This window comes from Zootoca vivipara, chromosome Z1 (genome assembly GCF_965207765.1).
Source record: "Zootoca vivipara chromosome Z1, rZooViv2.hap1.1, whole genome shotgun sequence".
NCBI lineage: Eukaryota > Metazoa > Chordata > Lepidosauria > Squamata > Lacertidae > Zootoca > Zootoca vivipara.
Window position 1 is genome coordinate 15,555,470 of NC_142583.1, and position 12,002 is coordinate 15,567,471.

Here is a 12,002-nt window from a genome sequence, read left to right on the forward strand (position 1 = left end):
GGGGCTGGAGTGTGAAGATCACTCTCTGCATGTCCCATCTGATGCACCCAGTTGTGGCTCCCCCTTCCCAGGGTCAAGCCTGACACAAGGGTCAGAGAATGGCTGTGGTGCCCGGCACACCCGGCTGCAACTTGTCCTTCCCTGGGTCAAGCTTGACCCATGGGTCGGAGAATGGCTGTGGCGCTAGAGAAAGCTCCTGCTTTCTTGCAGGAGAGTGTGTGGCAATGTTGGACCTGGGCATGCAAGTGTGCTCCTGCGCTGCATGCCCAGGTCCCCTTTGGGTGATATTTACCTAAGCTCCACCACCGCTTCTGATCACTCTTCTGGGAAGAGTCCCACCCTTATTGTTCCACTGTCTGAAACGTTGAGGAAACAGCAGGAGAGACCCCTCCGTTTGCCTGCCTGAAGTTGATAAAAGACATTTCTCATATGGACAACCATCTGTTTTTAAGGAATGTTTTATTTACTACCTCCTAGGAAAGTACTTTTCATGGAACAGCAGCAACACCGAAATTCACAAAAGGACAGAAAATACAGCAAAAAACAACGCCTAAAGTAAATAGCACATTTGAAAACAAGGCAAACATACATAATATCTTTTTTATAGTTTGTTCTTAACCTAAGAAAAGTTCACATTTCAAGTCATAAACTTGCCTCAGTAGTGTATAAATGAAATGGTTTATGTAGTCAGACCACTGAGTGGTGGTTCATTGATGCTTAAATGGCCTCGATGATCCCTGCTACCTGGTGTTGCAAGCCAGCACCTTTGCACCTGTCCAGAGTTCCTATGGGCATTTCAAAGAACATTCACTCGGTTATTTGTTGGGGACCTGCCTTTCTTGCAGATGCTATACGTGTATATGTAAAATACAGCAAGAGCTTCCCTTCTGTTGAAGTACTCGGGTAGGTTGGTACAAGCAGTCTTGTTTGGAATAAGGTTTCAAAGATTGGGTCTCCCACGTGAGAGATGAAAAATTAAGAAGATAGCGGTGCTTCGTTTGAGCATGGTCACCTGCAGCTTTTGCCACTGGCAACCAGTTTTATGAGAGATTTCACAGAAGATAGCAGAATGGGAGATGGCGGAGGAAAAGTCTGCTTGACTAACATGGGTTAAATAAAGATTGATTCAGAAGGTTGCACTCGCAGAAGTGCCAGAACTTGTGTTGAGTTTCTCCATAGCTGTAGCCCATGAAAGTGGCCTAAGGTCCTACTTACGGTTTTCCCATCTGCTTGGCCACTGTGAAAAAAGGATGCTGGACTAGATGGGGCTTTGGTATGAGCTAGCAGGACTTGTCTTACATTCTTAAGTTTCCGTTGTGGTGGAAAAACCTGTGTCTTGATTGTGCTACTTCACATCGTACCGTAACACTTCGTCCAACTGGAATGCTCCCGGATTCAAAAAGAACACAGCTAAATGCAAAACATCCCCAAACACTAGGTGTTGGGGGTGGGGAGTTCTAACCCAGCCATCCACCCAAAATGCTAATTTTTTAAAATGAGAGCCAGGCTACCTTTTTGTTCAATTATTTGCCACCCTGCCTGAATTGTGGTAGTACCGCTCAAATTCAAGTTTAACGCGCCAGGGGCAATTGGTTAGGATCCAGGCTTTGAAGCAAATGTATTTCAAGTGTGGCAGGGCTTTTTGGATGGCCACATGAAAGCAATGCAGCTTGTGAAAAAAATAAATAAAATCAGTAGTTAACGGTGGCCCTTTGAGGTAGGGTGTACCAGTAAGCCCCCCAGTTGTGGATATTTTAAAGGACCACCCATTTTTTAAAATAAAAATAATGACTGCTACTTATTTCTATAGGAAAATGCTTTCCAGTTCTCCTGTAACATGGGGGTGGGGGAAGGATACCCTTGAGAATATTTTCATTTATTATTTAAATTCTCGAAAAGTTTGCTGAGGAAGGGTTGTCTGGATTCTGAAAACTGCACACAAAGCTCTTCTTTAATTTTAAGCATTACCTAAGTTTCTGAATTCAGCTGTTACCTTATGCATCTATACATACTGAATGTCCAGGTTGGGATCCCAAGGTGCTGTCTATGTGCCCAAGGAATCCTACTCAAGTCACTAGGGTTTCTGTGGTTGCTTCTAGCTCCAGCAGGTTCCCAGACTTGTGAGAACATCTCTTTGGGACAAATCAGTGGGAGGGTCTGCTGAAGCAGCAGTGTGGTTGAGTGAAAAGGGCTCCCTTCATGGCCCCTTGGAATTCACTCATCATCTGTAGATTCATCTAAGGCACCTAAGTTTCAAGTGGTACTGGGCCATGTCGCCTAAAGCCGACCGAACCACTCATTGCAAAGTTTACTGTTTTTTACATTCACTGCACTACTACAAAAAAAGCCTTGAAACAGGCCACAAAACACTGCAATAATATTACTTAACCTTCTTCTTCTTTAATAACCATTGAAATAAAACATTGACTTTGTGGCACACCACTTTGCCGTGTAATACAGAGAAATAAAACGACTCTTAAAATGTACTGCAAATATATTTACAGGCTTAAAAATATATATAGTGGTCCTTCTCCGGCGTGCATGCACAAGTCCCATTAAATGGTAATGGGAACCACATGTGGAAAGGAGAATAAGGCGAGAGAACAAAACCCACTTAAGTACTGTATTACTATGTCCCTTAACCTCAGCATGAAACTGACGCAGCTACTTTAACAAGCAATATTTACGGTGAACAAGAGCATGTTTTGTCCTGCACTACACTACCGTACATTCTTTTGTCTCTACAGCATACGCTAGAAAAGAACGAAGGTTTGAGACTATACTGGGATGCAGGGCTTGTTCACATTATGGAGTTCAAAGAAGTTATTAATGTGTAAAGCGCTAAAGCAGGACATGAGAAAACCCAAAGTAGGAAAGGGAATCTACTATCCCCTTTGAATCTCTACACGTGTGAGTGACTGGTATATGTAGCTAGCTCCCACATATCTGCAGATTTTCCTCTCAATCTGTTATATTAGGGAAACTTAGGATGAATGCTGTGTGCAAATGTCATGATGCCATGCAAATACACAAAAAGGATCACCAACTGAAAATAGCTAATATATACTTAGGAAGCTGAGTTCTGGAGCCTTTTATTTTTGTCCTTTAAAAAAAGGGGGGACTTTAGTTCACATGAAAAGCATGAAGATTGAAAGTCTAGTGTCATAGAGGTGGTTGAATAAGACTCCCAGCGGTTGTGGGGATGAAAGCTGGGGCACTTCAATGCCCTACATAGCTCCTCAACTTTCCTAAGGACTAGATTTTTCGTGTACGTCACAAAGGTTGACTTGCGTTGGTGCAGAATTGATATTTCCTCATCAGGGAATCCTGACTTGTTTGGGTTTGATGCAAAAGTGCCACCACAGACAGTTACTTTTACCCTCTTACACGGACCACTTGTGTATGGCAGCGGGGCAATTTCAAATTTCAGCGGTGCCTTGTGTGAGGCCAAAATTCAGCCAACCCAAAGAGGTCAAATTGGTAAGGATTTGGGACAAACAAAAAGTTATCCAAAGTTGAGACTATGGAAGCGGGCATCGAAGGCCACTGGTCACGAGTCAAATACCATGTCTAAAAAAATCTGAGAAAGGTATTAAAAACCTCTTGACTCAGGGGCAAAACAGCCGGTATTCACATCCTGAGACAAACAGCCCTTTAGTTCATTCTCTCTTAGATTCAAGCTTTGGCTTAACCTCCTTTTTTAAAAATGGAAGCTAAAGGCACAGAATATGTGTAGCTAGAATAAACGCTGCCATTTGCACCTTGGGATACAAGACCTACCCCCACTGATTCTTGGGTGCCATCTAACTCTACCACAAAGTTTAACCATGGTTTCTGTGCTTGTATAAATGAAACCAAGGTACAGTTGCTACAAGACAGAAACCAAGGAAGCTGTCTTGCTGGTATAGTCAGGCTGGTATAGACTACTATGGACTGGCAGTGGAGGTCACTTGCTACCCAATCCGTTTTGTGTAGATGCCAGGGACTGAACGTGAGGTTTCCTGCATGCAAAGCCACTGAGAAACAGTTCCTCCCACAAGAGAGCTTGGTTTCATGACACCTGAAGGCCTATTTTCTCATGAAGTTTGCAGATAGGGTTGGGAGCAATCGACATACTACTCACACGTGCAGTGATGTCGTAGGGTTCCATAAACCCTCAAAAATAAAAATCCTAGGGCAACTGCTTCGGTAGTAAATGAGCAAATTGGAATATTTTCCCTCCATGAAATATAACAGACTTGCTTCTTGCTTATGCTTGGAGCCTGGAAAATATTAAAGAATGCTGATAAATATCTAAGGTGGCTCTATGGAACAGGTTATTCTCAAAATTATGCATAGTATAACATAAGCTAATTCATGGGTGCATCTTTAAATCAACAAAGAGGGGCTTCGTTGTGGCTCCAGATAACAAAGAAACCATACAAATGCCAGGACGTAATGCAGAGGTCTCAGTCACTTTCAAATTGCACTTTCCAGTTTAACTTTTTAAATAAGACACACGTTTGTATATAAATTTCTTTCTTTAAAAAAACCTATTGCATGTATTCTTTAAATATGAATATATTCTTCAAAATATATTGTTTAAAAACTTTTCCCTAGCTGCTCAGATGCGCCTTTTCAATATTTAGTTGATATATTATTAAAGGCACTACAAAATAGAAATCTCTGGAGTGCAGAACTTACTAAAAAATAACCTTCATACCACAAATATGGTGAAAATAATTGCTAAAAACCTACTGCTGTGTAATAAACCTGCATAGAAGAATGGGCATTGGAAAAACGAGCCGTTTTAGAAATGTAGGAATACAGGAATATTAATTTTTTTAAAAACAGCCTAAAAAGTTAGTAAAAACTTCATATGTATAAAAGATTTCAAACTCGATGATACCGTTGATATGAACTTCACTTCCAGGTTTTATCAGCAGTTTTCTGGCATCCAAAAGTAGTCATCCGCAGTAGGTTCTTTCTTCATAAATAGTAAAATGTTCCTTCAATGCAACCCGACCCCGCCCCACCCCAGACCCCCCCCCCAAATGGCCAGCTGTTTCAATAGGTTTGATAAACATCGTGGATTGGAACCTGAAATGTTGCAGCTGGAAATGCCTGAGGGATATAACTGGCATAGCCGCCGTAAGCGGCCGCAGCGGCTGCAGCGGCCGCATTCTTTTGTAGTGTGGCTATCGTCGCTGTGGCTGGGGCAGCGAAGGGAACATAACTTGCGCCATAAATTCCCGCAGCTGGGATTCTCTGCACGTTGGGAGCCATCGTGTACACGGGAGTTAAGGGCCGGCCCTGGAAATGACAATGGTGAAATCTCAATTGCTGAAATAGGTTTTTTTTTTCCAAGAAAAGAAAGAAAAAGGTCTGCTGCAATATAGAATCGTAAAACTGTCGAGTCGGAAGGGACCACGAAAGTCATGCAGTCCGACCCCCCTGTGGGACTCGAACCCACAACCATGAGATGAAGAGTCTCACACTCTACTGACTGACCTATAGCCTGCATGTTGAGGCATACTTTAGAAACCAGGCCCCATCCTTTTTCTTGGAACAGTGGGAATTTGCTGTCTGTAACTTGGTCCCTTTCTGCCTTCCCCACACCAGCGTCTCTCAAACACCCTCAGTTTTTATAACATTTGGAAAATGTTACAAGAGGACTTTGTACTTCACTGGGAGGGATGCTTTAGAAATAGGGACATGTTCTGATGATCATTGCTAGGGTTGCTGTATTTTGAAGAGAGGAAAAAAGAGGATGCTAGGACGACTCTCATTTTAAATACCTCTACTATATGTAGGCTATAGAAGCTGTGATATACTGCTGAGGGGGGCAGGAGAAGAGAAGAGGAAAGCAACCACCAGTTATGTTTACGTCTCAACCAGAAAGTATAACCGGAGACATTATGACAAATTTTATCCACCTGGGCAGAAATTTTACCCCTGAAAAAGAGGACGTGTCCTGGGGAAAGAGGACACATGGCATCCCTAATCATCGCCTACCCTCCCCCCAAAAAACCTTTGAAATAATTTATGTTCACATTATCTATCTTCGCACAATTGGATATGTCAGGTACTTGGTTGGGGCCCTGAAAATGTGTTGGTTTGGCACATCTATCCTGCATACACAGGGCGGGAAGATAATTGTTTTGTGCTGTTTGTGTTTTTATTACGGTATGTATTTTGTGCTTTTCGCTTGTATTATTATGTTGTGAACCGCCCTGAGAGCTACGGATGAAGGGTGGTGTACAAATTTGATAAATAATAACAATAGGCTCCTGCCAGATCCCAGATGCAGCGTAAATGAATGAACTTGGAGGCAGGGGCCTCGTTTTGTCAACAAGGGCACTCCTTCAACAGCAGCATGGCAAGAAGCCGGGCTTTTTATGTACAAGGAGGGATAATCCAGTAGAACCACCTTGATCAAAATTTACCTGAAAAGGAGGAGGGGTTGAAACTGAAGGTAATACGGCGGCTGCTGCAGCTGCTGCCGCACTAGCATGATCCTGCTGAACAGCAATGGGGCTGATGATATGCTCAACGGCATGGATTTTCCCATCTTCAATCATCTTTGCTGTTGGCGCTGCTTGAAACACGGAATACTGGGTACCAATAGTTGGGATAGCCACTGAAATAGACCAGAACAGGATATTTTCAGTCTACGCTTGAGACAATCATAATCCTGGCACTCTTAACTTGGCATTTCTTGTTGTAGCTTTTAATTTAGCGTGATACGTATGGGTTCTGGAGCACATCGTGGAATGTCATGGAATGCATTCCTTTCCTCAGATGCTGTCAGGCGTCAGAGGTTCCAATCCCCACAGTAGGTTGCCAGGAACGGATACGACAAGGAAAGTTCTTACCACTGCGTTTATTCAATATTCACAGAGAGAGGCTTAGAAATGCAGCCTCTTAAGAGTAATGGTGTTGCTCTGAGGGAAACCCCACCCCCTCTGTCTCTCCCATTATACGTCATCCCTACGGTAGCTGGTCTGTGCCTTCTGCCTCTGAGCTCTCTGCTCTCCTACTTTCAATGCCCACTAGGTTCTGGGAGAGGGGGGGGTCTGGAATGCTTTCTAAAGACACTGTGTCTATCAGCTGTTGCCCTCCTGGTGCTTCTTCCTCCTCTCCCATTATTTCCCAGCTTTTCCCCTCATCTTTCTCTGAGCTGTGATCTCCCTCAATCCCCTGTTGTAATTCTGAACTGTCATCTCCTTCTCTGGAAGGGTCAGGCTGGGGAGGCAGTCTCCACCATTCCTCCTCTGCCCAGTCCCTGACAGATGCACATGAAAGCGGGTTATCCCTCTGATATGTGCATATTTGCATATTTGCTCACAGGACAGGACACAACATTACTTGCGTTTTCCAACAGTGTGCAAGCTCTTCGGGCGGACCTAGGATGCAATCTAGTTTGATGACTTTGTGTGCACAGAGCTTTCCAAACATTTTATGTTGGTGATGCACTTTTTAGACATGCATCATTTCGCGATGCAGCAATTCAGTTTTACTAGCAAACTGGAGGTTAAACTAACTGCTTTCCAACCCCGGGGAGGAACATGGGGAGCGTTTGCACGACACAGCAACATATTGCAGCTGACACACTAAAGTGTCGTGACACACAGTTTGCAAAAGCTCTGGTGTACACAGAAGGGTTTTTGCTTTGGCAGATGCCTCCACTAAGAGAGGAGGAGGAGAGGCAAATTTCTCCCATTCACTCTACTTCCTGAAGCCCCTCATACCACCCTTCACTTTGGTTTGGAGGGTCCCCCAGTTCTCCCGCCAAGTAATGCGTACAAAAATGGAACACTGTGGCAAAGGGTGCATTAACAAATGCATATGCTGTTGAAAGTAGTATACAAAAAAAAATGCATTCTGTTAGGGGAAAATTGCTCTGCAAAAAAGTGTATACAGTATTAGGGAAAATTGCATATGAACATGTGAATGTTAGGGGGAGAAATGCACTTAAATCCTGATGAATTTCCAGGAGGGCTTACTTCACAGACTGATGTGGAAATGGATTTAAGATTGGGAAAAATGAGAAACAGGGAGAAACTGAAATTAGATCCATGGAATCACAGAATTGTAGAGTTGGAAGGGACCCCCAGGGTCCAAGCCTTGCAAAACAGGACTCTTTTGCCCAACATGAGGCTCAAACCCACGATGCTGAGATTAAGAGTCTCATGGAATATGTCCAACTTTAATCGGCAGATCTTGCCTCTCCTCTGTACCGGGTAGGAGAGCAAAGAGCTCAAAGACGCCATTATCCATGAGGCTGCATTCTCTAGCCTCTCCCTGTAAAGTTTGAAATAAAAAAGGACTGTAATAAACTTTTCCTTGTATTTAGACTTCCCTGGGCAACCAGCCAGGAGCCGCTGATAGCACCCTGACAGCTACTGTATAGATTTGCAGGGTAAGCTGATATCTAAAAGCACCCTGAAAGGGAGAACATATTTAGCTCCCCGTCTCAATAAATCATACTGACCAGTGCCGGGTTTAATGGCCACGGGGTTGACAGCAGACAATTCCAAATTGGGCACAAGTTCGTATCCTTTTTCTTGCTGTTTCCCTTTCCCTTCGTGGTATCGGCTATATATGCCGCGGCCTGCAGAATAGCCCCCCAGGTATGAGCCTCTTGGGCCGGGGAGTCTGTTCCCTGCTGCACCTCGTCCTCTGCCTCGAACGCTGCCTGCTTGGGAATAGAAAACACACACCATACAATGGATCTGCTAAACTCACAAGGAAGCATTAGCATCCACTAGACTGGAAAGTCTACAATCTAATGCTGGAAGAAGGAAGGAACGAAGGAACAAAAGGTTTACAAAGAGTGCAAGAGCTTTTTGCCTTATCTGCAGTACTGAACGTAAAGCCCAGTAATTAGCTATTAGGATTGGTACATGTTTTTATTTTAGCTTAAGGAGTATTTTAGTATTTTGCTATCTTCTTGTCTCATCGGTTGAGTGTCCTTGCAACGTTTTCTAACACTGCTTTAGATGTCCGAGATATAGGTGACTCGTAACTTGCGTGGGGACTTTGGTTCCAAGGATTGCGTGTAAAGTCAATATTGCATATAACCAGGACAACCCCAGAACTGCCCCTGCGCCATCATATCAATCTTTCTGGACCTACGCAGGCCTTGGTCCTCATCGCCAAGCAAGGTAGAGAGCTTCATGAGCTATGGGACGCTCTCACACGAGCTTGCTGCAACAGGAAAACCCTGCAGGCATTTAATTTTTGTGATTAAAGCTGGCCAACTGCATAAGGGGGGACCCAAACAGCCCAAGGAGTACTGAGTGTGATCTGAACACTCTACACAGCAACATTTTGTTGCAGATATCAGTTGCTAAAACTGATTACTGCTTGCAATAATGATAATAAGGTAAAAGGTAAATGATCCCTCGACGGTTACATCCAGTCAAAGGCGACTCTGGGGTTGCGGCGCTCATTTCACTTTCAGGCCGAGGGAGCTGGCATTTGTCCGCAGACAGCTTTCCAGGTCATGTGGCCAGCAGGACTAAACCACTTATTGTGCAACAGGACACTGTAACGGAAACCAGAGTGCATGGAAACGCCGTTTATCTTCCTGCTGTAGTGGTACCTATTTCTCTAATGGCGCTAGCATGCTTTCGAACTGGTAGTCTGGCAGGAGCTGGGACAGAACAACAGGAGCTCACTCCGTTGTGGGGATTTGAACCACCGACCTTCCAATTGGCCAGCCCAAGAGGCTCAGTGGTTTAGACCACAGCATCATAGTACATATGATAAAGTGATATGACCACAAGCCATTCATAGAATCCTAGAATCATAGAGGTGGAAGAGACCACAAGGGCCGTCCAGTCCAACCCCCTGCCAAGCAGTTTCAGTTTTGCAAGGTTTTTTTTTTTTTTAATCAAGGGTTCGATTTATGCGAAACAACCAACAGATAATAGTTGACAGGATAAATGCCTTTAGAAATCAATGGGAGTCATTCATTTTTATGCAAGGACATAATTTGGAAAAATGTATCCATGGTCATACTAACATCTTTGAAGTGTCACTTTGTTGAAAGAAATTAACAGAATGGTTTTGGAGATGTTGTTGGTCACAGGGAAAGAAGGATGGCAGCTTCTGTTAAAAGCTAGCAAAATGTGCTTCGTTCTTAATGGGCAGGGTCCATGTGGACAGAGGCCTTCTCTGCAAGGACCTCTGGGGAGCCCAGTTTATCTCTGTGCTCCCTGCACTCCCCTACAGAACACCAGGCAAGGGAAATTGCCTGTGTGTTTAAATGAGTTTGAATGCTGGAAACTGGCCTAAAAGCGAAGACAAATAGGGGCCCACAATAAAATGTTCCAGTGCATTGGAGTGCTGCAACCAGCATGGAACTGCTCTTCATCTAAATGATACCAGAGCAGTTAACAATCTATAAACATAATGCAATGAAATCTACATTTAAAACCACAATAGAATTCCATCATTATAGCCGTGACTCAGCCATGAAGCTCACTGGGTGAGTCAATAGTACTCAGATTGACCTACTTTACAGGGTTGTTGTGAGGGGTGGGGAAAAACTGTGGGATATAAATGTAATCAACCAACTGTACTTTTGGGTGTTCATGGGGGGGGGGTGGAGACATGGGAGAGAAGATATTTTAAGAAAGTACCTATTTGCTTTCCCATTCCCTAGAAACCTCTGCCCCACTCTATAGCCCTAAAACTGACAGGTCCAAACACAGGGGTTTTATTGCTATATATTGGCAGGGGTGGGGAGAGAAAAGGCTTAAAGGAAGCAGCAAATAGAAGTGTTCCTTTTCCTTCTACCTGAAAAGTAGGGATTATTTATTCACCTTTCAACTTCATGGAACCCTGCCTCCAATTCCTGCCTCCAGGTACTATAGATTTTTAGGGGCTCAAGCAGGTGAATTCACATTCTACCCATGGTCTTTGGAAAAAAAGAAATCCTCAACCATTAAGCTCAACAGTCTGTTTTCTCCTTGTGCTCTCTGAGCACGCTCAGTCTTCCTCAGACTGTTCCCCCCCCCTCTTTCCTTTTAAATTTGTGACCAAATATATTTCAGCTCATGCCTGTCAGACTGTGTATTTTTTAATGTTTTATTTATTGTTTACAACTGCTTTTGCAAAGTTGTAGTTTGGTATATTTTTCATGTTGTAAGCTGCCACAAATAAAATTACATATGCATATATCCACGTCTGGAGTCGCATAAATTTGCTGAAACCCCTATTGTATTGTTGGGAAGCCCCGATTCGTTTCTAAACCAACAAGCATGGAGATACACAAGTTTAGTATTACGAGAAGATAACAATACACCGGGTGTGTGTGTGTGTGTGTGTGAGAGAGAGAGATCGTTAGGATTTATTGCTTGTCATTCATGTTGTGCGCTGCCTGGAAATCACAGTTCAGAAGTGGCATGGGTATATTTTCAAATTACAAGTGTTCTGTAAAAGATGGGGCAAAACCAAGATCTGCCGCCTAAGGCATCCTTCAATGGCGTGCGGCGAAACTTTTCATAGGGGAACAGCTAGGGCCAGAGGCGCCAGCTTGCGAGGGTGAATGGGGGGGGGTACATCGCTTGCGTGACCTTGTGACGCCCTGACATCACACACGTAAGCACCACGCCTTCCTCCCGAAGCTGGGCAGAAGCGTCCCAGACTTTGGGAAGGAGGCTCCCGGCCTTGGACAGAAATCTGGAGCCCTGCTGCCTCCTTCCCAAAGTTGGGCAGGCATTGGGAAGATGGCAGGAGGGCTCTTGGACCCTGTTGGGAGCATTGCACATGCCTCCCTAAGCCAGGCAGAAGCTTCCCGTGATTTGGGAAGGAGGCACAAAGCTTTAATATTTCAATACTCTAATTTACTGGGAATATTCCAGGGACTAGCCTAGTGCCCCTAGTCCACTGCAACTGGATTTCTTATGGACAGTGCCAATCCTGAATGTATTGGATTTGTGATCATTACGCTCATTTGCCTTCAGCAGCAGTAAAGCTCTGCTGGGTGAAATACAATTGCCTCTGGTCTATTT

General features: G+C 44.0%; 1 protein-coding gene across 14 annotated transcripts in view; it reads right to left on the minus strand.

Moving 5' to 3' along the window:
• Positions 1-442: 442 nt before the first annotated feature.
• The window catches only part of RBM47 (RNA binding motif protein 47), an 82,891-nt gene continuing 71,331 nt past the window's right edge, over positions 443-12,002 (minus strand). For 8 of the 14 annotated variants that reach the window (XM_035111932.3, XM_035111939.3, XM_088660872.1 and 5 more), the window contains exons 3-5: positions 8,474-8,680; positions 6,426-6,619; positions 443-5,292 (exon numbers count right to left, since the gene is read on the minus strand). In XM_035111932.3, coding sequence (XP_034967823.3) covers positions 5,047-5,292; positions 6,426-6,619; positions 8,474-8,680 — 647 coding nt within the window. In that variant the 3' untranslated portion in view covers positions 443-5,046. The remainder of the gene's footprint in view (positions 5,293-6,425; positions 6,620-8,473; positions 8,681-12,002) is intronic. The other 6 variants (XM_088660875.1, XM_088660878.1, XM_088660873.1 and 3 more) reach the window with 2 other exon arrangements.